The sequence below is a fragment of the Panthera onca genome, chromosome A2 (genome assembly GCF_046562875.1).
Source record: "Panthera onca isolate mPanOnc1 chromosome A2, mPanOnc1 haplotype 2, whole genome shotgun sequence".
In the NCBI taxonomy this organism is placed as follows: domain Eukaryota; kingdom Metazoa; phylum Chordata; class Mammalia; order Carnivora; family Felidae; genus Panthera; species Panthera onca.
The window spans coordinates 152627241-152652570 of NC_138340.1; the positions used below are offsets into that span (position 1 = coordinate 152627241).

The 25330-nt window shown below is 48.4% G+C and overlaps 1 protein-coding gene across 2 annotated transcripts in view; it reads right to left on the bottom strand.

Moving 5' to 3' along the window:
* Positions 1 to 474: 474 nt before the first annotated feature.
* The window catches only part of CREB3L2 (cAMP responsive element binding protein 3 like 2), a 119846-nt gene continuing 94990 nt past the window's right edge, over positions 475 to 25330 (bottom strand). Inside the window, exons 6-12 of one of the 2 annotated variants that reach the window (XM_060633227.3) lie at positions 24651 to 24797; positions 23384 to 23442; positions 21984 to 22052; positions 9708 to 9807; positions 9306 to 9432; positions 7651 to 7886; positions 475 to 6059 (exon numbers count right to left, since the gene is read on the bottom strand). In XM_060633227.3, coding sequence (XP_060489210.1) covers positions 7666 to 7886; positions 9306 to 9432; positions 9708 to 9807; positions 21984 to 22052; positions 23384 to 23442; positions 24651 to 24797 — 723 coding nt within the window. In that variant the 3' untranslated portion in view covers positions 475 to 6059; positions 7651 to 7665. The remainder of the gene's footprint in view (positions 6060 to 7650; positions 7887 to 9305; positions 9433 to 9707; positions 9808 to 21983; positions 22053 to 23383; positions 23443 to 24650; positions 24798 to 25330) is intronic. The other variant, XM_060633226.3, reaches the window with a different exon arrangement.

Sequence of the window (25330 nt, forward strand, 5' to 3'; positions counted from 1 at the left end):
ATTGGCCTTTATCAACCATTTCATCAGTTTCTGGAGCACGACACTGTGTGAGGCGTCCTCTGCAACTGTCCATCTGAAGGAGAAGCCATCTCTCCTGGCTCGAGCCCAGACCATCATTCTCCAGCATCCCGAGATGGCGAAGGCAGAATCCACTCCAAAGAACTCTGAAATCTCATTAGCGAATAGTTGTAGGAGACAACGAAAATCGCAGTCAGGCGGCAAAAATCCCTAGGGAATGCAGTTTTTCTTCCTGTGACTGATTGAAAAAACAATTACATTTCTCAATATTCCTCCAACGGAGGCTTGGATTTCAGTACTAGATCACATACAAACTGCCGGTTTGAGGCTCTTCTGTCAGTTCAACTAGATAATCAGAAAAGGATGGTTAGGCGCACACATCCGAAGTCATGCTCATCAGAAAAGCAAAATGCTTTTAAGACAAGATTACCAGGATTTTAAAGACTAGACAACGTGTTACTATTTAAGAAAAAATATTTTTATTCGCAAGAAATGGAAATACAAAAGCATAACAATTTCATTTTTTTTTCCCAAACTACAAGTATCCTACAAAGCGTTTTTATTTGTGGTATTCACTTAGCTATGATGAAGAATAAAAAGCCATAAAAAAACCCAGCACAATATGACAGATAACAGACTCACAATATATTTAGACTTAAACACTGCTGGTCTATAGAACTATTACAAAAGAGAGGTGAAGTCCAGCCTATCAGCATAGACATTGAAGCTCATGGTTGATTATAGTCTAGGGTCTGCTCAGCGTTGTTTTGGTAGGGTCCCTCATGATTTGTCAAGGAGTGCTGGTGTTTTCCACAGACTCAGAAAACGTTTTATCGGCCAGGGAGAGGTTCTAGGAGTGTAGGCCCTGGGTCCATGCTGCAAAAAGTTCATGTTCTCACCTAGCTGGTGAGCAAAGGACAGGGCGGAGGAATGGAGCTAAAACCCCCGGGGATTTTCTTTCCCAGGATGCAGAGCCTGCTAGCTGGAATTCACAGAAGCCTGGATGAACAAGACAGCAGATACACATTTGGTGGATATCTCCAGCGTGAGGCAAAGAGCAGAACATCGCACAGTGGGTCCGGTGCAGGGAGCGGACACCGTGGTTCCTGCCCAGAGAACCTTCAATGTTCACAGAAAGGAGCCTGCCCCACCGAATCCACGGACTGTACTTCCCGTATCACTTAGCTGTTCATCTCTCTCATAGTTACTGGTTGCCCCATTTTCTCCATCTAGAAAATTAAAGCCAAAATTTGTTGAGCACAGTACTCAGCCAGTACTTAAAAAGTGCTCAAGAAATACTATTTCCCCTCGTTCTCAAAACGAAGACAAAAACAAAGCATTCCTGAATTATGTGGCCCCAAATGACAAAATAAGACAATACCTAGATTTTTCCTGTGCTAAGTGTGGGCTCTTTGGCCGCAGAGAGATGGAGCGTTCATCCTCCAATGGGCCAGGTTCCTTGGCCCTGAGAAAATGTTCTGCTGTGAGCATTTATAAGAAGTTTAATCCAGGCTGGCCGTTTTTTGATGTGATTGCAGCTCTACAAAATGGGATTTTCCTGACAGATAAAACCCCATTTCTTTTCTCCGGATGTGCGCATCCGATCATGGCGCACCTCTAGGAAACCATTTTTGAGCCTCTGGAAAAAGGTTTTCCCCCACACTCCCTTCACTCTAACACAATAAGGCTATCCGTAAGGTCTCCCAGGGACAAAGGAGTCCTCGGTCATCCTGGAGCCTATACATAAGGCTCATTTAAGGCACAAACCAGTGTTTGAGACCAGGCCGGAACCTGTGTGTGTGTCAGAAAGAGGGAGGGAGGGAGAGACCCGGTGCTTTTGTCTTTCGAGTAGCTACTGATTGAGTCAAGTGCCTTGGCGCCCTTCCTCCCCAACATTCCCCAGCTCCAGACAGCACTTGGCCTCAGTTAAGACTCCAAAGTCCTGGGAGTGACTGACCGACTGAATGGGAAACCTGAACCGGGTCTCTGGCTCCTTCACAGCCTCCCACTCTCTCCGGTGACTGTCCTCCCGGAGGCGCTCCTGCCATCACGTGTCTCCTAGTTGTCTCAGCTGCAAAGCAGTCCAATGAAACGGCTCCCACTAGAGCACTACCTGCTAAAGGCTTCTCGGTCCTACCAGCACCACCCGAAGCGGGAAGAGCCGGCGTCTTTAATAAAGGGATTGCAAAGACCGGATTCAAGGGAACCAAAGGAACGACTCATGCCGACAAGGGGGTGGCTCACAGCCTTCTCCTCCGTCTCCAGTCTCCCCATGTCACCAAAGCCGGCGAGGGTGGCCCCTTTCCTCAGCAAAGAGCGGGATGGCTCCATTTGTGCACTGCGTTCACGGACACACCCCATTTGATGATGTGTTTGTGCAAGAGAGCTGGCCCCAAGAGGCCTCGGACTCTCTCCCTGTGGTTTCGCCCGGTCTGGGGACATGGAAGAAAGGAGCCATGAAGTGCCGAAAAATTTTCACAGAACGCACGCGACCAAAATCCTGGACACGGCCTCAACGTCCGCGTAAAGATGAATCAATTCGACACGCCTGCTCTACCGGCACGTGAGGGTCACCGCCCTCTTTTGGCATTCAGGCTAAGCTGAGAGATTTGGGAAGAAAAACACCATGGTAATTACAGGCGCTTTATAAGTAAGTTGAGCCAAAAGCTGCTTTCACAATCAACGAATGAGCTCTCCAAGTCAAAATCATCTCCATTAGCCAAAAAAGGTTATCTAATTTTGCCTACACCAGTGTCAAAGTTCACCCCCACCCCCCACGCAAAAGGAACAGCCTAGTTCAGCTATCAGATTTTTGACATAATACTCTCTTTTATGTGGCCGAGGCTCCAGGGTCCTGACACTTCATGGGAATTCCTTCTTAAACTGGCACTGAGGCCTTTCATTTCCAGCATCCGTTTCTGAGCACAAAGTCAAGAGCTGTGTGGAAAGGGCCAAGTGGGGGCGGGGGGGGGGGGGGGGGCGTTACTCAGGTCTCACCCAGTGAAAAACTGCTTGTTCTCTGAATGTTTGCAAGACATCTCCTTCACCAGGGTAATCAAAGAAAGGAAAGAGGAAACCCTGCTTTCACGATGAAGAGTAGAATTAATGTATTTATGAGTAACATATTTATTATTTATGGTTTATGATTACGCCAACAGTGTCACAGTGTTCAAAACTGAAGTTTGGAAGCCGACGTCTGCCACTGCTTGACATCGGCAGGCTAACCAGATATTACTGCCTGGACTAGTGGACCGCTGCATCTGGGGAAACAAATCCACTGAGGTCTGGGCTTAACCCTGGGACAGAAAACGAGCACACATCTGTGAATTCTTGGGTATCCTTCGGCCCTTCTGTGTCCTCTCCACGCCCTGGGATCCTCCCCAAGGGACGACTATTTTGTTCCCTTTACTTGCCCACATTGGGAGCGAAGGGCAGAGGCTTTTCTCAAAACAGCAGGAGGACGTGGAACCCCCTTACTATGGCCATTTGAGCTCCCAAGCTGATGTCTCAGGTCTCTAGATACAGACTCAGTTCTGGAAGAACGGCGTCCCAGAGAGAACACCCTGCTGTTTGGAGGTCTGGAGAAGGGGACAACAAGCAAAGGCAGGTAGGGGCCAAAATAAAATCCTCAAGGTACTAAGGGAGAGACTGGAAGTCTACCGGCCTTTCCCGGCTCCCGCCTCATTCAGAAGAACAGGGTTTTCTACCCTGGCTACCCCTGGAGCCTTCAAAACCTGGATCTGGTTCCATGGCAGCAGGTGAGTATGCTGACCCATTCTCACACTTCTGCCCTCAAATGCAAAAACCCCTCCTTTCTCATCGGCCAAATACTATTGGAGTTAATTCTTTTTGACCTCCTCAGGCCCCCACGGGCTACCTGTGCCTGATAATTACACGGCGTTTTAAAGGAAGGGATGAACCACAGCAGCCCGTGGCCCTACCCGACACCAGCCAGGCCCAGGAAAATCTAGAGCAGAAGGGAAGGAGGGAAGGGAGAGGAGAGAAGCAGGGGCAGGGGCATGTTAGCAGCCCCTCTCCCCGCACAACTCTGACGGCCTATGCTCTCTCTGGCCAACGTGAGGGGCCGTGAGACTGCAGACAGCAGCCCTGATCCGGCTTCCACACACAGCTGAAGAGACACAGTTGGCATCTCCCAGTCTGGAACTCTCTCCACCACAGCACAGAGAGAGGAATCACTCACGGGGAGCTCCAGATGTACCTCGGCAGACCAAGCAGGGATCTGCTCATGAGGTATGATGGCAAAAGCTAATGACACCAAATCCTGCATCTGACATGGAACGAAAGGCCCAGGTGTGGGCTTAATCCCTCGTAAGTGCAGGTTCCAGTGACAGTGTCGACAAAAGAGAGAGAGAGACCAGAGGTAAAGCTAAAGGCCCTGCAGCTAATACTAAAAATAAAATACAAAAGGTAAGCACATTCCTTATACGAAATCTTTCACAAGCTAGGGGAAAACACTTAAGGGGAATCTTCTACATTATACAATAAAAAGGCAATTTCCATTTCTTATCTGTATGAAAGAGGAAAGAAAATTTTAAACTACAAAAGTTACTTTTAATCATTAAAAAAAAAATAAAAATAAAAGTAGGTTGGGGGATTAGGTGGTATCTCTTTGGGTGAGCTGCAAAGTAGCCAAACCTGACTATAAAAGGTAAGACTGTGGATACTAAGGTCACGTACTCCAGCCCCAGGCCTCAGGCCCACCCTCTGTGTTGGGGCAGAAGGGAGGGTACAGCAGAAGTGTCAGGGCAGGTGGGGAGGAGGGGGCTGGGCGCAGGTGCGGAGAGGCAAGCCAGCAAGGTTGTCCGCGACGCCTGATGTCGGGGACGGGGATTCCCTTCTGCCACAGGAACAGGGCAGGAAAAGCACGTGGCCACAGAGCCACCGACCCGAGCAAGGTGTTGCTCCGTCTTTCCCTGTGACTTCATTCCGTGGGACGACCCAAGCTTCCGGGGATTTCCCAAGTACAACGATAGGCCTCGGGTTGAAGAAGGAGGAGGACGAGGAGGAAGGGGAAGATGGGAGAGGAGGAGGAAGGGGAGGGGGTTGACGTAGAAGAAGAAGATGAAAACAAATAGAAGCCACCATCTGGGGGATTGGGATCCCAGAGCTTCGGGTACCCTCCGAGCTCCACGGGCCAACAGGAGACTTTGGCCGTTTGGAGGGAGGCGTCGGATCTCTTCAGTGTGGTTGCCAGCGGGAAGCCTCAGTGAGCTAATAAATACTATTTACAAACGGGGAGGAGAAGCCGGGGAGGCAGACCTATGGGTATGTGGGGAAGTCCTACAAGCAACAAGACGGGGCAGGTTTGCCTGGAGTAGAGGAGCCTGATTCCTTCAGGCATTGCACTTGCGGCCTGAGAAGGGGGGTGGGGTGGGGGTGGGGGCATCCTCGCTCCGGCGCGGGGAGGACGATCTGCCAGGGCTCGGTCGGGGCAGAGTGGCAGGGGTGCTCACTGAAGGCCCCGGCACCTCTGAGGCTCTTGGGGGTGGACGCTCCGGCAGCCGAGGCTGAGGAAGGCAGGACATCAGTCAGTGCTTTGCCAGATCCCAACAGGCATCCTGGTATTTCTGTGGCTAGAGTGTGCGGTCTCAAAAGAACAAGCGTCATCTCTTCTTCACGCCCCACAGTGAGAAAGAGGCAGTCTCTTTTTTGGCACTCTTGGTGGAAACAAGTCTGCTCGTCCCAGCCCCGGACCTAAAATAATTTCCTATGGCAGCAAGCAAGAGGGAGGGAGGGATGCCGGGCTCCGTTCTTCAAGGGGGGAGGGAGAGGGAGGCGCTCTCTCACCGCAGGTGGAAATCCCAAGCTGTCCTCCCATCCAAAGCCACGACCGCTCGCCCGTGTCTTCATCCAGATCAAAAGCAAAAAGGAAAAGCTCCTGACAAGGGGGGTTGGGAGACGTAAAAGGAGAGCGAAGAGAAAGAGGGAGGTGGAGACGGCCTCTTCAGAAGGTGGCGTTCACTCTTCTGTCGAGTTCTACAACTTTTAGTGTCTCGTTCCCCTCCAGTTTGGTGCTGACCCTGTGAAGATACCGAAAGGAGAAAAGAGTCTGAGCCACCAACGGACAACTATGATTCTCATGCTTGGGAGGATCATACAGTCATTCCATGACTGACTTTGTGGGCTGGCCCAAGCGTGTTCTTACTCTTTTCCCACCTAATGACAATCCTCTGTTCCCAAACTTTCCAGCTACCAGCCCGTGCACTTGTTCCCATTCTTACCTTTATCACCGCCTAATAGGAGATGTCCCAACCCAAAGGATAAACACGGTGGTGTGATGCTGATTTGTCATAAATTGCTTTAAGGTCATGTATTTATTGGGTGGTGTCCCCTATGCTAGACTCCGGAAAGAAGAGAATTAAAGGATAAAGTCTGACTCCTGGTCTACAATGCTAATAGTTGAGATAAATTCAAGAGAAAAAGCTACCCTGAAATAACACTCAACACATAATAGAAAATAAATGCTATTAAAGTGTAGAAAGTCTCTAGGCATTCAGCGGAGGGCTACGGGGCTTTTGGTATCAGGGAGAGATCCCAGAAGAAGTGAGGTTTCGGTGGGTCCCTGAACAGTTGAGCCAAGAGGGGAGAAGACTTGTGTCATGCATATGCACATGATCAAGCAGCTGAGTCCTCTACAGCTCCCAGTGGCTCCCCCACAAATGTCTCTGGAATGGAAATAATAATAATGCCTCTCCTCTTAAAGTATTTAAAAGGATTTATATATCACATTTGCATAGTACTTAAAATAGTAAGTGCTAGTAAATGTTAAATATGCATGTACAATGTAAACACATGAAAGTACACATAATTATGAACCTTGCCCCACTGCTTTAGGGTGAAAAAAAGCCGAGGAATTTGAAATAGAATCTTCAAGTGGGAGCATTAGCATTGGAAGAGCACACTTTCTGGGAAGCACAGGGGTCAGGGCAACAAGGTCACCACTCACACCAGGCAGGCCCAGGAGTGTGCACGCAGACCCTCCTTCCTGCACCGTCTGGCATTTTCAGGAGCCCACCCCAGCATAACAACATCTGGCCATCCTGTATGCCTTTGTGTTTCCAAAAAGGCTGTTCTCCACCACTATCGAAAAGAAACAACTCACGGAGAATTGGAGCCCCATACGTTATTTTCAATATGGAATCAGGTATATATGCTCAGTGCCTCTCAAACGATGTCCCTCGATATAAATATATAATTATAATTCATATATGCTTTTACTTACAAATCATAAAACTATATATTGACACACAGCCTGACATATGTGTCTGTAGCTGGAAGGTAGGGGAGGTGTCCTAAGGCTGCATTCGTGTGGCAAGCACGCTGCTAAGGGCGGGCTCTAAGTGTGTTTATGAGGCTTTGAGGGGAGGCAGAAGGAAGTCACCTCTGGGAGCCACCACCTCGGGTTCCCCAGTGACAGAGCAGACACAGGGGCGGCTCATCCTAGGCCGCATCCCCAGTCTCTGCGAAGGGCAGCTATTGACAAGTAGTAAACTCTCCAGAGTCCTGGGTCCTGGAAATAGGTCCCGAAGGAGCCCAGGGGCTGCGCCATGCCTATGCAATGTCTACACCCCACATTCCAGGTTGCTGACTCACAACCCATCATCCGTGCACCTGCGTGTGCTTGACTCACAAGTGCTGCTGTAACTCCAATAGCACGGATTTCTCCAGGCTGCTCTCATTTGACAGAATGAAATGGGGAAGATCCACTTCAGGCCTGGGATCCAACCCTGATGCCCTGAGCAGGGAGGAGCCTCTGTCCCAAGGCCCAAGTTCCCCAGCCGAGGCTGGGCCGGACGGCTCCTCCAGGGGAGAATGTTCCTCATAGATGAGCAGGTTCCTGGATCTCACTGAGGACAGAGCAAAGGAACAGGTGTTAGGGAAAGACTGCAGGGTTTACCACATCCCCTCACTCACTGCCCAGGGCTGGGAGCAGATTACAATTTGTGGGTTCTTGTTGCCCAGAACTGAGGGTGCCAGCTGGAGCTGGCTTTCCACAAAGGCTTCAGGGTTTCAGAGTTTTGTGCATTGAAAAATTATACCAATTATACAGTGCTGGAAGAACAAAAGGAAAGCAAATAAACATGAAGCAAACTTCCACCCCCACTGCTTTGAAAATAAAACTCCCCTCCTTGCCCACCCATAACCATCTGGGGGAAACAATTCATGAAGAATGGGAGTCAAATACTTGGGGATGTCCAGAGCAGCTAAAATAAGAAACATTTCCAATGAGTCGGTCTTGCACGGAGAGAAGGTACCAGGGCAGAAAGCTGCGTTTTCATTTAGAAACCCGAGAGGAGGCACAAAGCCAGAGTCATAAATCAAATCATGGAGACCGTTTCTTTGTTTTATAGGACGGCTGCCTTGCTAGAGGGCTCTGTAGCAATTCTCTGCAACACAGAAACTCTGCTCCCATTGGCTTCCATTTAAATTTACAGATACATTCCCTTAGGGAAAAAAGAACTTCCCAGGAGGTCACTGAAATTATCTGGTTGAAATGCCAGTGTTTCTGTCATACACCTGGCGGAGATACAACTACCTGGTGACGACCAGAGCCCTTTCAGAACTGCAGAACTGTGCCTCCCCCAAATCCAGCACCTCCAATTCCATCCACATTTGCTCTTATTAGTGTATATGCATGTGTATTGGTGTATATATCATGATCCCCAGAGACCGCTGTTATTTCCTACGTACTTAAAAGGGATCAGTGATCTGGGTGAGGTTACCACACACTCCTCTAACACCCAGGTCTCTAAATTCTCTCAGTCTTGGCCATGATGTTTTGTAAGACAGACTGATTCATTTCTGGGATTCTTACTGTGGTAACATACATTTCCCCTGAATGGAAGGAGAAACACAGGAGTTCCTTTAAAATGTCACGGGAAGCTTACTGCTCCCCCCAGTCTATTCCCCACCCACCCCCACCAAATGCACATCCCACCCCTTTCTCAGAGCGCGAAAAGGAGACCTCAAGAATTTGCCAGGGAACGTGGTCTATAGAAAAAGAGTTTGCAAACTGTGCTCTATCAGGCTCTAGAGAATCCCCAGCGGTGCCTCAGCCCAGTGGGTGAGGGACACGAGGGGAGACCCAGCGGCCCGGGCACCATACCCCCATGTCTCTCTTCCCTCCCTTCAATGGAGAAGCTACACTTCTGCCACTTTTTAAAAGTTAGACTTTCTCATAAGACTTGCTTCAGAAAGGCGAACTTTCAAAAAAACCCCAGAGACATGAAACGAGATCCTTCACGAGTTGCTGAGTGCTGTCTTACCGACAGAGGCTGTATAGGGCTCCTGCATGGAGTGCTGGCTGGGCAGAGCCATCTTGGTGGCAGACGGATAGGGTCCGTAGCCCTGAAAGAAGCTCCCGAATGCAACAGCAAAGCAGAGCACAACCACCTGCAGGGGGAGAGGACGCAGGGCCTGTCAGCTCCAAGGTCCACAGGGCAAACCTTGAGCCCTGCACCACCTGGGAAGTCCGGGGGGACGGACTCCCCTTCATCAGGCCACCGGAATGCACCATCAGCTCACCCGCTGTCACATCGCGGCAAAGCAACTGTGTCTGAGCGAGCTGCGTGGTTCCTCCCACCGCACCTGGACTGGGCAAGCTGGGAGGAGACTGGAGATGGGGGTGGGCTGGGGCACCTAGGGCGCTGTCTCTTTGGGAAGCTCACCATGAGGCACGTGCCGGTCTGCGTGCCCGCCAACTTGCAGGTGCGCGAAACCTTGCCCATCACCAACGTCTGAAGCTTCTGTAGTTGCTGCAGGAGAGTTCTGCAAATACAACAAATCAAAGCCATGAGGAGAGTCTGGGACAGAAGGGGGTGCTTTCAGGTGACCTCTTCCCCCATGCTCTGGGGAAGCTGCTGAAGCCTCGTGCCCGAATGTGCACCCAGCACCGAGGCAAAGTTTCATTCGGAGGAAATGCGGACACCGGTGCCTTCCAGAACCAGTGCTGTAGAGCTTCCCAGGGCCGGGGAGGAGCCCGCTTGAACAGCCCATCCGGGTCTTGTGCTGCTCTGAGTCAGAGGTGAATTGCCCCAAGTTACCCCTGACATGCCAGGCCTTGTCTGTCAGCCACTGACAAAAAAATGAGCCAAAAGAACATTTTGCGGGGCGGGTGCTGGTGATACAAGGACAATTATTTACCCACGAGAGAAGAAACAGTGAGGAAGACGTAAGGAAGGAGAAAAGGCAAAGAGAAGAGGAAAATGCCCAACAGAGAACAACTGAAGGAGTGGCCGGGGGTGGTGGCCGCCATGGGAAATGGCAACGGCATCAGCGAGCAGCGGTCACTTAGCAAATTTGAGGAGAAAGAGGAAAACCAGGAATGGCAGGGAGGCAACGGCCAGAGGCACCTCAAGCCGTGGTTCTTGAAGGCTCATGGCACCTCTAGAGTCAGAAACGAAGCCAAAATATGACGGAGCAAAGAGGCCTGCTCAACTGGACCCACGCTCAGAGCCAGGGATCTCGGAAACCATCCTCCCATACAGACTCTGATCCTTCTGCAGGAGGAGACAGGCGGCAGGAGCAAAAAAAGAGTTCTCTCCCTAAAATTGGACAAGTGTGCACACCCTTAAAAGGGAAGGGTTTGGGATGAGAATACTGTATTCTGGTCTGTGTGACATCAGGTCACGGAAAGAGCAGATGGTGAAATTCTTCATGAATTTTGAACAGTGTGAGCCACAGAAAAGGATCTGACAGCACTGCCTCCTGAATCAGAGCCCCTGGGATGAGTGTGTGCGAGCAGCAGAGACCTTGAAGCCCCTCCTGGCCGCACCCCCTTCCCCAAGCCCAATGCACGTGGCCAAGTGCGAAGATTGTATAAGCAGATGCTTTTTCTTGAGCCTTAGAAATTAAAAAAAAAAAAAAAAAAAATGCAGGCCATGATATCACATCAGAAGGCCAGACAAGTTCACTGGGAAACGTCAGCAAATCTCTCATTTGCAGAATTCTGGGCTCTCCCAGAGAACTTGCTTCCCACCACGGTCTGTCTGTCTCCTGAATAGCTTTCAAGTACTCGAAGGACAAGCCGGGGTTCCAGAGTTTGCAACATTTACCCTGACAAGTGCCAAGGAAACGGGTTCTCCTGGGGTTTAAGCCAAGCAGGGACAGGTTGGCCATGGGATGATATGGCCTTCAGCAGCTAGATGGCTACGAATGGGGGCGGATTTGGGGTGCCTGGGTGGCTCAGCTGGTTAAGTGTCCGGCTTTGGCTCAGGTCATGACCTCTCGGCTCGTGGGTTCGAGCCCCACGTGAAGCTCTGTGCTGACAGCTCAGAGCCTGGAGCCTGCTTCGCATTCTGTGTCTCCCTCTCTCTCTGCCCCTCCCCTGCTCAGGCTCTGTCTCTCTGTCTCTCAAAAACAAATAAACATTAAAAAATAAAAAAAAATAATAAAAGTGTTCTGTATGTTACTCAAAGCTTATAAATACTGATAGTATGGTTATTTTAAATCCTACTTAAAGAGAGACTGTCATTTGTGACAGTATGGATGATGAACCTGGAGAACATTACACTAAGTGAAATAAACCAGAGAAAGAAAAATTCCACGTGGTATGACTTATACTTGGAAGCTTAAAAGAGAAAAAAAAATTTTTTTTTAAAGTTGAACTTAGAAACAGTAGAAAACTAGTTGCCAACAGCTGGAGGTTGGGGGAATTGGGGAGAGGCTGGTAAAAGGATACAAACTTTCAGCTCTAAGATGAAGAAGGTCTGAGAATCTAACCTATAACGTGATGACTATTGTCTATAACACTGTATTGGCTCATTGAAATTCATTAAGAGAGTTGAACTTAAATGCACTCAATAAAAAATTAAAAACAAAAAAAAGGTAAATATGTGAGGTGATGGATGTGTTAATTAACTTGATGTGAGGAATATTCCACAATGCGTGCATATATCTACTCATCATGTACACTTTAACTATCTAACGTTTTTGCCAATTATACTTCAACGAAGCTGAGAAAGAAAGGGGAAAAAAATAAGAATTTACAACTAAATGATCATATGATGCAACAAGTTTTTTTCCTTGTCAAATTTGTTCTCTTATCCCCGCACTCCCTAAGAGCACTCCATTCTTTCATTATTATTATTTTCATTTTTAAACTTATTTATTTTGAGAGACAGAAGGGTTGGGGAGGGGCAGAGATAGAGGGAGACAGAGAATCCCAAGCAGGTTCCACGCTGTCAGCGCAGAGCCCCATGCAGGGCTTGAACTCACAAACTATGAGACTGTGACCTGAACCGAACTCAAGTGTCAGATGCTTAACCGACTGAGCCACCCCGGCGCCCAGAGCACTCTACTCTTACCCACTAGCAAAGCTGCTGTTCCCAAGCTGGGCGCTAAGTGGACTGCTATGCACCAACTTGCTGGGTGAGCATTCATTCTCGCAGAGCTGACAGGTGGCTGGTGGGGGTTTACATTTTATTGGCCACCATCTGTGCTGCCGACCCCAAAGCCCTCACTGGGCTCTCCGTGCTGGATTTTGGGATTCCTGGGGCAGGATATATATAGGTGAGCCCACAAACAAGACCTGTATTTGCCCGGACAGCACAAACCCCTTTCTCTCATATTCTGGCCTCTTCCTGGGGTCCCGGATTAATGTTTCTGTTGCCTACTAAACTATGGAAAGGGGCCTCCTGGCTTCCTGGCTCGCTGCCCAAGAACCACGTCTTAAAGTGGTGGCTGCCGCTCCGTGGGGGAGGGGGAGGGGGTATTTCAACTCCCATGGGGCCCGTCTGCTGCCTGAGCTGGCAGGGGCTCACGTTCAGCTGTGCTCTGTGCCTTTGTCCATCCGGGCTTTAGACAGCAGCACTCTAGATGTCCCCAGACCCATTTCCCAAGTGTCGAGATGATTTTAAAGTGAAACCATTTCCATCTTTTCCCAACCATCCCTATTCACCCACAACCATCCCACACTCCCTTCCTGCCCATTTCCTGCTCTTTGCCCAGTCCTTGGAGCACAAAACACCAAGAAAACCAATGCAGCAAATGACTCGGAATCATTCCTCTCTTCAAATTTCTGGTTGAGATTGCTAGGCTGGTACCATTTCCCTGGGATGAAGAGCCTCCCAGGAGGCTCTGTTGCGCCCCCTAAAAACAGAGCTCTAACAGATCAGACATACCTAAACACCAATGGTAGAATGTCTTAGCCTCAAGCTAAGGGGCCCCCAGCTACAGGGGCAAAGTGCTACAAGTTTGGAAGAAGGGTCATTTAAGTCTGGCTGGGTGAGCAGGCAAGGCTTCAGGTTTTCCAGGTGTATATGGCATTTTCCTTGGCACTCAGCAGCAGATCGTCTCCAAACTCATGATAATTATATTCTGAGTCCATTGCAAATGAAAATAGTTGTTTGATGGTCCCTGACTTCTAACAGTTTATAATCTAACTCTTTAAGAGGAACAAACATGTAGTTTTGACATAGGTTCTTTTTCCTTAGCTTGAAATTTTGGTAGAAAGCAACAGTGATTGATAATGTGCTCTTTGCTGCTGCTTCTCCTACGTGGATTAGTGGAGGTGAACTGAACCAAATGGTAGAAATGATCACACTCGGAAGCCCATCCATCAGCAACTCCGAGTGATTTCACCCAAGGAAAGAGATTTAGCTAGCCCATCCATCCCCAAATCTAAACAGATTTCACGCTCCAGTCAAGTCTGGGGAATTCATTTATATTTGACAGAAATACTCATTTTTGTTGTCATAAGGAAAGGAAATTAACAGTGACTGAGCACCCACTGATTGAGTTCTAGGAACTCCACATCCGGAGATACAAAATAATTGTCTGAAAGACATGTAACTTGTTAAGCTGAAGACCTAATATGTAAACTAAAACGTGGTGCTGTAGTTCAGGTACCTTCCAATGCACTGCAACATGGGTACCCTGGTTTATTACCTAACAAAATCTGTAACCAAAATACTTCTTGGTTAAGGAGATTTTTCTCACACCCGGTGACATTCACCTCATATCAACAACAGCCCAATGAAGAGATAGTGTCTACCGTCCACTGTTAGATAAGAAAAGGTTACTATCAACCGGGGCCAAGCCACAGATGGAAGAGCCACAGGAAAAATCAGTCCAATGGCAATGAGATACATACTAACAAAGTTTCGTGATATTGCTACCGAAGAAACAATAAGGGCAAATCAACATTTCCTGGCACATCTCCACCAGAGAGACCAAAGATAAAGTGCCAAGTGATAGATAAAAGGATGAAGGGTGATTTTTGCCCTACATCAGGTGTCTGGAAGTCATGTCTGGGCTTTGTTTAGGAAAACGGAAACTGCAAGACGTGTCCCTCTGTGAGACACCGAAAGAGCTGATGAGATGGCTTTAGGATTGCTCAGCTGGTACGTCTGCGCTCACACAGGGGATTGGCTGAGTTTAGATCTTGGTGCCACTGCTGCATACCTTTAACCAAGTTATTCCAGTCCTGGGTTTAGGCGCCTCATCAAAGTCAATGCCTTTGATGTAATCAGCTACCAAAATGACAAGAGAACCCCCACCTCCTGGAACACTCTGGATTTCTTGAAGCAAATACACCTTTACAGAGTGCTTGCTGTCCCTTTCCGCTGATGACAGATGAAGCCTGCCCTCTTTACAGGGAAGCGTGGTGTCTCCAAACTGAAATATTAGTCTGAGATGATGTGGGATTCTCCCTCATGCCACGGGGATAGATGCCACGGCCCATAGGACGGGGAGCGTGGATGACAGCTGTTAGCCTGCTTCGGCTGAAGAAAAGGCAGCCAGCAGATGAAACGGAAGAAATATTTTAAAGCTAAAGCTCTAAAAACCTAACCACAGGACAGACCCAACAGTGCATTCAAAGCTCAGCATCAACTTTTCCTTTATTACTGTATTTTAAATCATCAGTGACCGGGGCTAATTATGGCTTAATGAATTCTCAGGCTTTGGGGAGCAAGGTCTCAATTTAGAGAACAGAGTACTCTTAGCAAACATTTATCTGGGCCAAGAGATTTTTCACAACTTGTTAAACTGGGAGTGTCCAACTCTTGATTGAAAATGTGGATTCTGTCCTGTGGTGAGACGTAAAAAGAAACTGAGTGGCTGTCCTCATACAGTTCTTTGCAAGAGAGCAGTCGAAGGCAGCTGCCAGCCTTGCCCAAAATAAAGTATCACCCTGTATCTTGGGAGGCATATCAAGGGAAACTGGGCAAAACATTAAAAAATGGCCAGGAGTGCAAGACATAATCTTATAATAAGGGAAATACATCAATGGCCTCATGTGTTTTCTTTGTATTTCATTTAATTTTGTATTCTACAGTTTCCTTTATTTTTGAGCGACAGGGCAAGAAGGAGAGAGAGTACGGTCACACAGTTATTGCACGTGACGCTCTGAACATTCAGGGACCTAGTTTCTCACTGGGGTGAGAAGCCAGAACCCAGGAAAAACAATCAACTGGTGGCTCCCAAAACCTTCCTGGGCCAGAAGCTCCAAACCAGGACCTCTCGAGAGCAGACATACTTTCCATCGTATCTCATAACACGTCTTACTGAGGAACGGAACCAATTGGGCTATGGTGTGTGCGTGTGTGCACACATACGTGTGTGCATATACACCGCTCTCTGGATAAGCCTATAGAGATACAAGCAGTTTTTCCACATCCTTATAGAACTAACAGCGTAGTATTTTCCCAGTCCCAAATCATGAGCCATGAGTGGGTTGTGAAAACACTTGGGTTGCCACGGCCGCGTTTTTTAAGGAAACAGTCAAACAGAACACACGGTATTAGAGGACATCACACAGAGTAAATACGCATTCCTTTGTGAAGCATTCCTATTAGTTATGCACGTGACGTATTATGTTCCTGTGGGGGGTCTGGGTCGCTACCTACAACGCACAATGGTCACAATTAAAAAGCAAGCCTAAGGGCAGTGATATAGCCACACGTATATAATTCACACACATCTATACTCAGCCATACATAATTATCTTGTGTGTGTGCACAGACGCAAAATAATTATATATGGGGGGATATCAGAGGACTTCATGATGTCCTTCTGAACAAAAGTCTCACCTGAATCCCTCCCTGTCTCACCCCCACCCCAGTCTTTGAGAGCTAATGTCTCTAAATTTCGGAGGATTAGGAGGAAGGTGTCCAAAAGCTAAAACATTTACCTCAAAGTCCTGGGGTGAAGGTGGGAAGGTGGTGTATACAAGGAGACTCATGAAGCACCTCCAAGACTTTCACATACTGAAGTGTAACATGTATAAACCAATGACAGTCACAGGGTGCTAAAACCCTAAACTTTGAATACCTAGGTCTTTATGATCTCTTACTTAGGCTTTGAGAGTTGTTCATGGGGCTATGGCCTAAATAGGGGGACGGGGACAAGGATGAATTTCTCCTTCCTCTTTCTGTGCAACTGCTGTATCACAAAGCGTTTGTTTTGCAGGGATCAGAGGACATTTCTGAAATATTCTATTACCTACTTGCCCAGGAACAAGAACAAGAGAGCTCTAGAATGTTTTCTGGGGCTGCGGAATGGCTAATTTTACCACAAAATTGTACTAAAATGCCCTTCCAGTCTCTCTGGGGAACTCTGTCTAGTACCCAATGATCTGTTGAAGTTTGAAAGATGTTCACCTGAAAAGAAGGCTTATACTCTTCACAGCCAGAAGTTACAGACAACGGAGAAATGACAGGGAATTACAGCAAGATCAAGATCTGCAGAGGGTAAGTGTTGCCATTCACCAGTACTCCGCTAGCCTCTCTGTGTAGGGGAGTGGGCGGGATCTGCTGTCACGGTCCGTGGACAAAGAACAGGCGAACCAGGGGAAGAGGGTAACAGCGTGTGGTGCAAACAGGTACGGCTGTGTGGGCTAAGTAAACACACGAGGAGAGGCAGAACACCAGGAAAGCCCAGTGTACTTAGCGGGAAAGACCTCTACCAGGAACTGTAGATAGTTCAAACAATGAGAGGGGCACCTGGGCGGCTCAGTCAGTTAAGCGTCTGACTTTGGCTTAGGTCATGATCTCCCGGTTCATGGGTTCGAGCCCCGTGTCTGGCTCTGTGCTGACAGCTCAGAGCCTGGAGCCTGTTTCAGGTTCGGGGTCTTCCTCTCTCTCTGCTCCTCCCTTGCTCACACTCTCTCTCTCTCTCTCAAAAATAAATGACCATTAAAAAAAAAAAAAGAACAAGCCAAAGTGGAGTTGGATGGAGACAATGATAGCTAAGAGGACCTCACAGACCATGGAGGATTTCAGGCAGACACCGGCCAAGGTTCAAACTCCTTACACACTCCATCAGCTGCGGGGGTGGCCTGGTCTACCCTTCAGAGAACAGACTTGGGGTAGAGACCCACACAGGCCCTGGAGATGGGCCAAGGCCCTTGGGCAGGGAATTCCAGAATCCTAGGTACCAGGGTAGGGTCTGAAGGGGCAGGGTGAGAGCTCCACGTGGAAGCATCATCCTGGCCCTGCTGACTACTCTTCCAACGGAGAGACGTGTGGCTAGAGGTGAGCCAGAGTGGACTCCTCAAAACCACAGGTCCAAAGCAAGGCCCTCTTCTTTAGGTTGAAGGTAGCCCTGCACTAGGAAAGGCAGTGGTCCTGGAAAGGGGTGCAGCACAAGAAAAAATCAAGGTGGGGACTAATCTAAAAATTAAATGGCTGAGGTCTAGTCCGCCCGCCCCACCCCATTCTACCTCTAGACGTTTGAATGACCTGAACCTCACTGGGCTTCAGTCTCCCTTTCTGTAAAATGACGTGACTACGAGTCACATTAGATGGTCTCCGCTAACGTGCAGTTCGACTCTAAGTTCCCATGGCCCCACACATGAAGGCGGAGGAGAGGGCCGGTGGCTCACAGCCCTCCAGAGGCAACAGAGCCAAATACAGAATTGAGAGGAGCAAACTGAACCGCCAACACCTAAAACTGCCGGGCTGGGCGGTATGCGTGTGTCACCGGCGCGGGATTTCTCTGGAATGGGACCCGGGCAGGGCCATCCAGAGAGCCTGCGGCTTAGAAGCGTGGATCGTGAGCACAGGACAGCCAGCATGATCCCCCGGCAGCCCCCCACACGGGCTTCATCCGCACTCTGCAAGTGAAAATGTATTTCCTGACTGAGCACAGGAAGACGGGCCCCCTGGGAAACCTCTCTCTCTCTCTCTCTCTCTCTCTCTCATCTCACACGTTTCCTGATGGCATGCAATTAGTGGATCACCTCAGCAGAGCAGGTGTGAAGGTGCTTTCACACTGCTTGGCTCTGCTCCGAGAGCCTCCCAGGTAAGGCTGCAGAAGCCTTAAGAGCACGTCTTCATTTTCTCTCCTGTCTTCATGCTCTTCGGGTTTCCCGAGCTCTGATAAAAGGGTCTCTACATCAAGAAACCAACAATATGCTAGGTGGCTGCGGCTGAGTCCAGTATAAAGGGAAAGATTCAGGACTGACTCCTGATCTGGGCACTCATTTTTATCTAGAGAGGTGGAAAAGTCCCTTGTGGGGTATAACACAGAAGTGGTAAAGTGTAAAGATAATCTTCCTTTAAGCTGGTCAAGGAGGAAACATCCCGTCACTTTTCCCGCCATGTCCTGCCATATGAGACAATGGCGCCCAAGGCCTCCCGCCCGACTCTAGCGACCCAGGATCCTGTTCACGGAGAGCCGTTTCCCTCCGACCAGCACCCTCCAAAGGATAATAATGCAAGAAGCATGGCCAGGAACACAAACACAGGTGTGTGTTCATTAGGCCCAGCCCTGTACTTAGTTCAAACACTGGGTCACTTAGGCAGTGTTACAGGAGCAAAGGGACCAAAAGTCTCCCCTTATCACATGCCCAAAACACCAGCGCCTTATGACTGGTGTAGGGCAGGAGATTGGCAGGGTTTACCTTATAGTCCGTGTGATTGGTGCAGTGTCCTCTGAGCAAGGTCAGGCCCTTGGCAGGGAACAGAAAGAGAAGGGGGAAGAAGCTGGAGGGAACGTGGACCCACCTTCCCTGTCTCAACCAGGGCAACACTATCTTTATTTCTTGACCTCTCAGGCTAAAACCCGTAAGATAATCTGTGGGAAGGGGCACCTGGGTGGCCCAGTCGGTTAAGCATCTGACTTGGGGGCTCAGGTCATGATCTCATGGTTCGTGAGTTCCAGCCCCGCATTGGGTTCTGTGCTGACAGCTCAGGGCCTGGAGCCTGCTTCAGATTCTGTGTCTCCCTCTCTCTGGGCCCCTTCACCGCTTGCGCTCTGTCTCTCTCAAAAATAAATAAATGTTTAAAAAAATTCTTTAAAAAGATGATCTGTGGGAAGACTATATATTAGTCAAGTGTCAGCCATGACCACCATAAAAGAAGGGTTGTCCACCAGGAGAAGTAAGTTTTGAAGAGGGAGAACACACATAGGGCAGTCGAGGGACGGAGAAGGGCACCAATATCATGAGGTAGGTTGCTTTTTTTCAGTGAGGATCCGAATAAATAACTGGAAAAAATTTCCACACAGTTAGTAAAGAAGAGGAAAATCATCACGGACTCTCATCACTTGAAGAACATGAGATATGTTGACCGTAAGCTCAAATATGCCATATGATCCCATAACCCATATTCTATAATAATACCAGATTACAATCGCCATTATTTAAAAAGATAAAAATAATTGAAAACACAGATTGTTGTTGCACAGAATCAGATGTGCCCTATGTCAGTGTTCCTCATGTGACGGCTCTTTATCAAAATCTGACAGAAATAAGGATTCTGTAGAAATATATTTCCTGATACGAAAATGTGTCCAGTGTATTCTGTTAAATGGGAACAAGATAGGATGCATATAGGTATAAATACATAAATATAAACTATCACAAAATATAAACATATCTCTGGGTGAAATGATTGCAATTTTCTGCTTTTTTAACTGTAGTTTCTGATTTTTTCTACATTGGGAATATATCACCTGTGGGTGTGGGTTTTTTAAGTTTAAAAAATATGATACAGCAGGGTCAGCCTGGAGAGGGGAGGGGAGGCATTTCCCAGGAAAGGGGGGGCAATGGAGCCCTTCTCAGAAGCACCCTGCTCCCCAGCACAGCCCAGAGTGCACCTTTGCTGCCCCCTTGTGGTTGTGAGAAGACCTGGCACACGGAGCCCGTAGACCAGAAGGCACCTGGACAGAACTCTCCAAGGTGATCTTGGATCAGTTCCTCCTTCCCTTCTCAGCAGTTCATGGCGTGGATTTGTCCCACTCATGAACACAGGGCTTCTGCAGCAGCAAGTGCTAGGGCGGGCATGGGAACATTATCTGTTCAGGATGCTAACAAGATAGATATGGACTCTGGTGGGGGTCCAGGACCCAGAGATACGCTGTGGCAGGGGTGAAGGTGGAGATAAGGAGGGGTGGAGCCTCAGAAGACTAATGGCCAAAGGCAACCATGAAACCAGAATCCTAAAGTGGCACTGAAAACCCTCTCCTTTGCCTCAAGGGAATCAAGACAATAGCACACGGAGCTGGTGACATTTACTTACTTCTGCCATCTGTCTACAGAGCATTTGAGGTGACCGCCCTTGATCTGCTATTTGAGCACACGTTCCCAGACTTGGAGAGGGCAGCCCAGTGGGGTTACAATGTCCAATGTTCCCAATGACGGTGGTTTTAACTTCCGAGCAAATAAGCCTGCTGTTCGCGCGTCAAACCATGAAGATGGGAGCCATATTTAATGTTATCATCCAATGACGTGCTAATAGATATTACATGATCCCTTAACAACCGCAAAATCGTTATCAGGCATTTATACTCAGCCTTAAAATGATTAAGTAATATTTTTCTCACCTCAAAGTCTACTTTTCTCTGCTTGGATTGTTTATAACAACCATAGGATCCCCTCACTAATGAACACTTTAATTTTTAAAGCCTGAATAGGCACTGTGCACACACGCAAACATGCATTCTGGATTAAACTCCCCAACCCTAACCCTAGCCCTCAATCCCTTTCTCTTGCATATGCTTCTCCTATATTGAGGCTCCAGAACCAGACATACTGCAGTTAAATACAGCTCTCCCATTTACTGTGTGACCTTAGGCAAGTGACCTAACCATTCTGAGTCTCAGTGATCTCCTCTATATAGTGGGGATATTAATAGGACCACCTCACAGGGCTGTTGGAAGATAAAATGAGTTAATATCTGTGACGCACTGAAAAGAATACCTGGCAAGAGAGCGCTAGAAGAACACGTTAACTCATTCTGTCTATTACTTTTTTAAGTGGCTTTGAGGGTGCGGCACCTGGGTGGCTCAGTTGGTTGAGCCTCCAACTCGATTTTGGCTCAGGTCACAATCTCACGGTTCATGAGATGGAGCCCCAGGTCAGGCTCTGTGCTCTGTGCTGAGCCTGCTTGGGATTCTCTCTCTCCCTCTCTTTCTGCCCCTCCCCAGTGCATGCGTGTGTTCTCTCTCTCTCAAAATAAATTAGAAAACTTAAAAAAAACAAAGCCACTCACTTAAAAAAAAAATAAGAATAAAATAAAATGGGTTTGAAATGTAATGAATGAATGAATTTTTATAAGCGGTAATTTAAAACACAAACTTGGTCTTCTCTCTTCTTTTCACTAATAAACACCATTTGTTACTAAGGCTGAGTGACGACGAAGCGGCCAGTCCCTCTCTGGCCACCTCTAACGTTTAGCGTCATTTTTAGAAGAATCAAACTTATCCAACTTTATTCTCCTCCAAGCCTCCTCCTTACGCCCCTCATCAGAAACCCTGTCAGAACTGGCATCTCCATCAATTCCGTATATGTTAAGAAAAGTAAAGAACGTGCATGCGTGTGTATGTGAGTGTGCAATGCACGTGTGTGGCGGGAACAGGTGGGCGGAGTATGGCCGTCCCAGACACCTGGGCACGACTGTACCTTCAATGGGATCTCCTCCACTTCCTTCCTGCTCTGCCCCTCTTTCCGCCCCCCCTGCCATTAGGCCATTTGAATAGCTCCTTACTTCAGCGACACTCACCTGTTGGTGTTCTCCAGAACCTCCACCTTCTTCCGAAGCTCCAAGTTCTCAGTGGAGCAAGACTCCACCCTACAGAGGAAAGAGAAAGAAGACAACTAGCTGTATCACTAGAGCAAATGCGAGGCCAGGAGCCAGGGTGGAGGCAGGTGGGGCTCAGAGAAGGAGGTGTGGGAATCAGCCACTCTAGAGAGGTGAGGGAGGGAGTCTGGCCAGCCTGAGTTGGGAAGAAGGATAAGACTAAAGAGAAAAGAGACACACACACACAGAGAAACAAGTGCCTCAGTAATGGAAAACAAACAGGATGGTACAAAATGTAAACTCCTTCTGGTGTATTCTAGCCTTGGCTGCTCTCACCTCATCCCGATTACTCTTGACACCTGTTACACGTCTCCCTCATCCTACAAGGGCTGGATGCTGCTGGCTGTAACCTCGGCCGGGAAGACTGATGGGAAGCCAAGGCGTTCGGGACAGGGTGAGGGGAGAGGATGAAAACCCAGTGCCCCAGTACAAGGAATCCAGGCGCAGGAGCATAGGCATCCCCCAAAGAGGCAATAAAGACCATCTTGACCCTGGATGCCTACAGAAAATAATGGACCAGAACGGGAACTGCTTAATGCCAAACTACCAATACTTAAACCAGGACGTAGAAACACTAACTTTCGGTAGGAACTTCAAGAACCAGCCAAGGATCCACTCCTTTCCCCAGACACAAGGGAAGATTCCTTTCTGGATCAGCGGCCTCATTTCCATCTTAAAATGATACCTGTTGGTCAGCTGGAGAACTGTTTTAAGGCTAATACAAAGTTGTGTTTCAAGCCTATATCTAAGCCTAATACAAAGTTGCCATTTTCCTAAGAGCCCTCCTGATATTTGGAGCCATTCGGAAGAACAAAAGACGCCTTCAGGTGTTTTTGTGAGAAGTCACTAGCCCGTAGCATGAATTATAGTGGACGGAAAATAAAGAACGCCAGCTCGACCTACTGCACTGCCTGTGTGTTTCCCTAAGGTGTGAGGGAAGTGGCCAAAAGAACTGATTAATTAGCACTGCCCCTTCCTGCTGAAACAGTGCTTCTCCTCCGTGGAGAGTTCCAGAAACGTGAGCGTATGTTAATATTTACACTTGTTGGCAAGGAAGCCTTCAAGGACTTAAGGAACTTTGGTTAGAACGGTGTAATACAAATGCCTACTAAGACTGAGGGTACTTTTTACTTCCAGCCAAACTTAAAAAGCTTGTCCTCTAAAAACCACTAGGTGGCAGGCAAACCATAGCTGATGAACCAGTGGGCTTTAATGGTGGCCAGAACGAACTTCGCTTCTCATGAAAAACCCGATGCTTTGCACACTCCCGGCTCCCCATGTATGTCACCCAATAAACACACCCAGTTTCGCAGGAGGCTTACTTTTTCTCCAAGCTGTCCATGTATTCTTTCTTCTTTCTCCTACTTTCCTGGGCAGAAATCTGAGATATAAGGGGAGAAAAAAGGATTCACTTCCTGCTATACCGATAAATCAATTATGTGTAAATGGAAGAGAGAGATCTGTTAGTGCAGACATCACCGGAGTTAATCAGTTATGTATAAATGGAAGACAGGAGTCCGTTAGTGCAGAAATCACCAGAGTCCTGCTCACTGTTGTAGCCACTCTTCATCTATTTAACCTGCTGGCTCATCTGTGAATCACCTCTTCTGACCACCCTGGTTTCAACCAGCCCGTGTTCTCCCCAAACTAGGTCCCGAGTGGGAAGCATGGCGAGCCTGAACAGAACACGTGGGTCACAGATCATCTGTAGGATCCTGGATAAATGATTTCAACGCCGTGAGCCTCAGCTGGCTTGGCTATAACACCGAAACTAAGAGGGTTGGGCTTGCTCATACATAACCCCCTACTGGTTTTGCACATGGACCAAGAGCCATAACCAAACTTTCTTTCTTCCTTTCTTTGCCTCCTCCCTCCTGCCCTGCTTGTGCCCTAGTCATGCCCCTGGGCGTCACCAGCCCCGATTTGCACTATAGGGGGCAGAGGGATAGGAGACTGCAGAACAGTGGACTGCAGAATTTTTTTAATCAAAAACCGAGTAAAGAAAGAAAATAAACAAATACCCATAATGTATTTATGTTTAATATAAATTATATACATGCCTACGAGACCGAAATATTGTGCACATCATAAAACAGAAACTTGAAAGGCTGAGATAAAAAAAAAAATTAATGAGAGTTCTAGTATCTTCCTCTCACCCCTGAATGGATCACCCAGGGCACCCAGGAGTCCACACACCCAATTTCGGATCCACTGACCCAGAGGATGAGTGGAGGGGCTGGAAGAACACAGGGGTGAGTGGTGGCTGTGTTCCCGCTTCCCACCGAGGGGAAAGCCAAGCCGAGTCTTGTCCCCCTCCATGGGACGGGCCCTCGGTGGCCACTGGGAAGAGGGGAGTAGTGGCATGCAGGCTCACTTCTGGTCACAGTCTTTGCTCATAGAAGCACTTAGATTTGGGGCGCCTGGGTGGCTTAGTTGCTTAATCTTCCCACTCTTGATTTTGGCTCACGCCGTGATCTCGCGGTGTGTGGTTTGAGGGAGCGATTCTCTCTCCCTCTCTCTCTGCCTCCCCCCCCTCAAATAAATAAATACACTTAAAAAAGAAGCAGCACTTAGATTTGAAGGGCTCACCTTGTTCTTGATTTTCCTCCGGATTTTCTTCAGAGCCTTCTCCTCTGATTTTGTTAGAGGCAATTTGGTGGGGATGGGATAGCCCTCGGCGATCAGGGTCCTCTTCTCCTCTTCTGTCAGGACGAGTGGGCCTGATCCTTGAAGTTTCTGTGAAGTTCAAGGGGGGGTGAGCAGAAGAGGGTCAAAGCACAACAGCTGAGCACGCTGAAGAAACACGCAAACGTCTGAGAGAAAAAGATGTCCGTGTGCTTCGGGGGAGAGACAAGCATTTGTAGTGGGGGCAAAGATGCTGAAGGCACTGTCGTGTGACCTGTTGCAACCCAAGGGTTACCACTCAAAGGAGACCACCCATCCGTTCCCAGAAAGTACCCCACTGGCGAAGATGTCAGAAGGAAAATTACAGGGTTCGTTTCTCGCATCTCGCAAGATTTCGTGGCCTTGCGGTGATGGCGGATACACCTGGAGCTCTGTCTGTGAAAGAGTGTTGTTGTTCTCCTGAAAATGCAGTTTTGCAAGATGCTCTCCTTGCGCCGGGGGTCGCTTCCTGTCCCCCGCTGACAGCTAAGGCGCCAGAAACGCACCTGCAGCCACATCCCGCGGAAGTCTCTGGCTTCAGTGGAGCCCCAGATCGTCCACCATCAGTGAAGATGAGGACTGTCGCTCATCTCATTTAGCCCCTA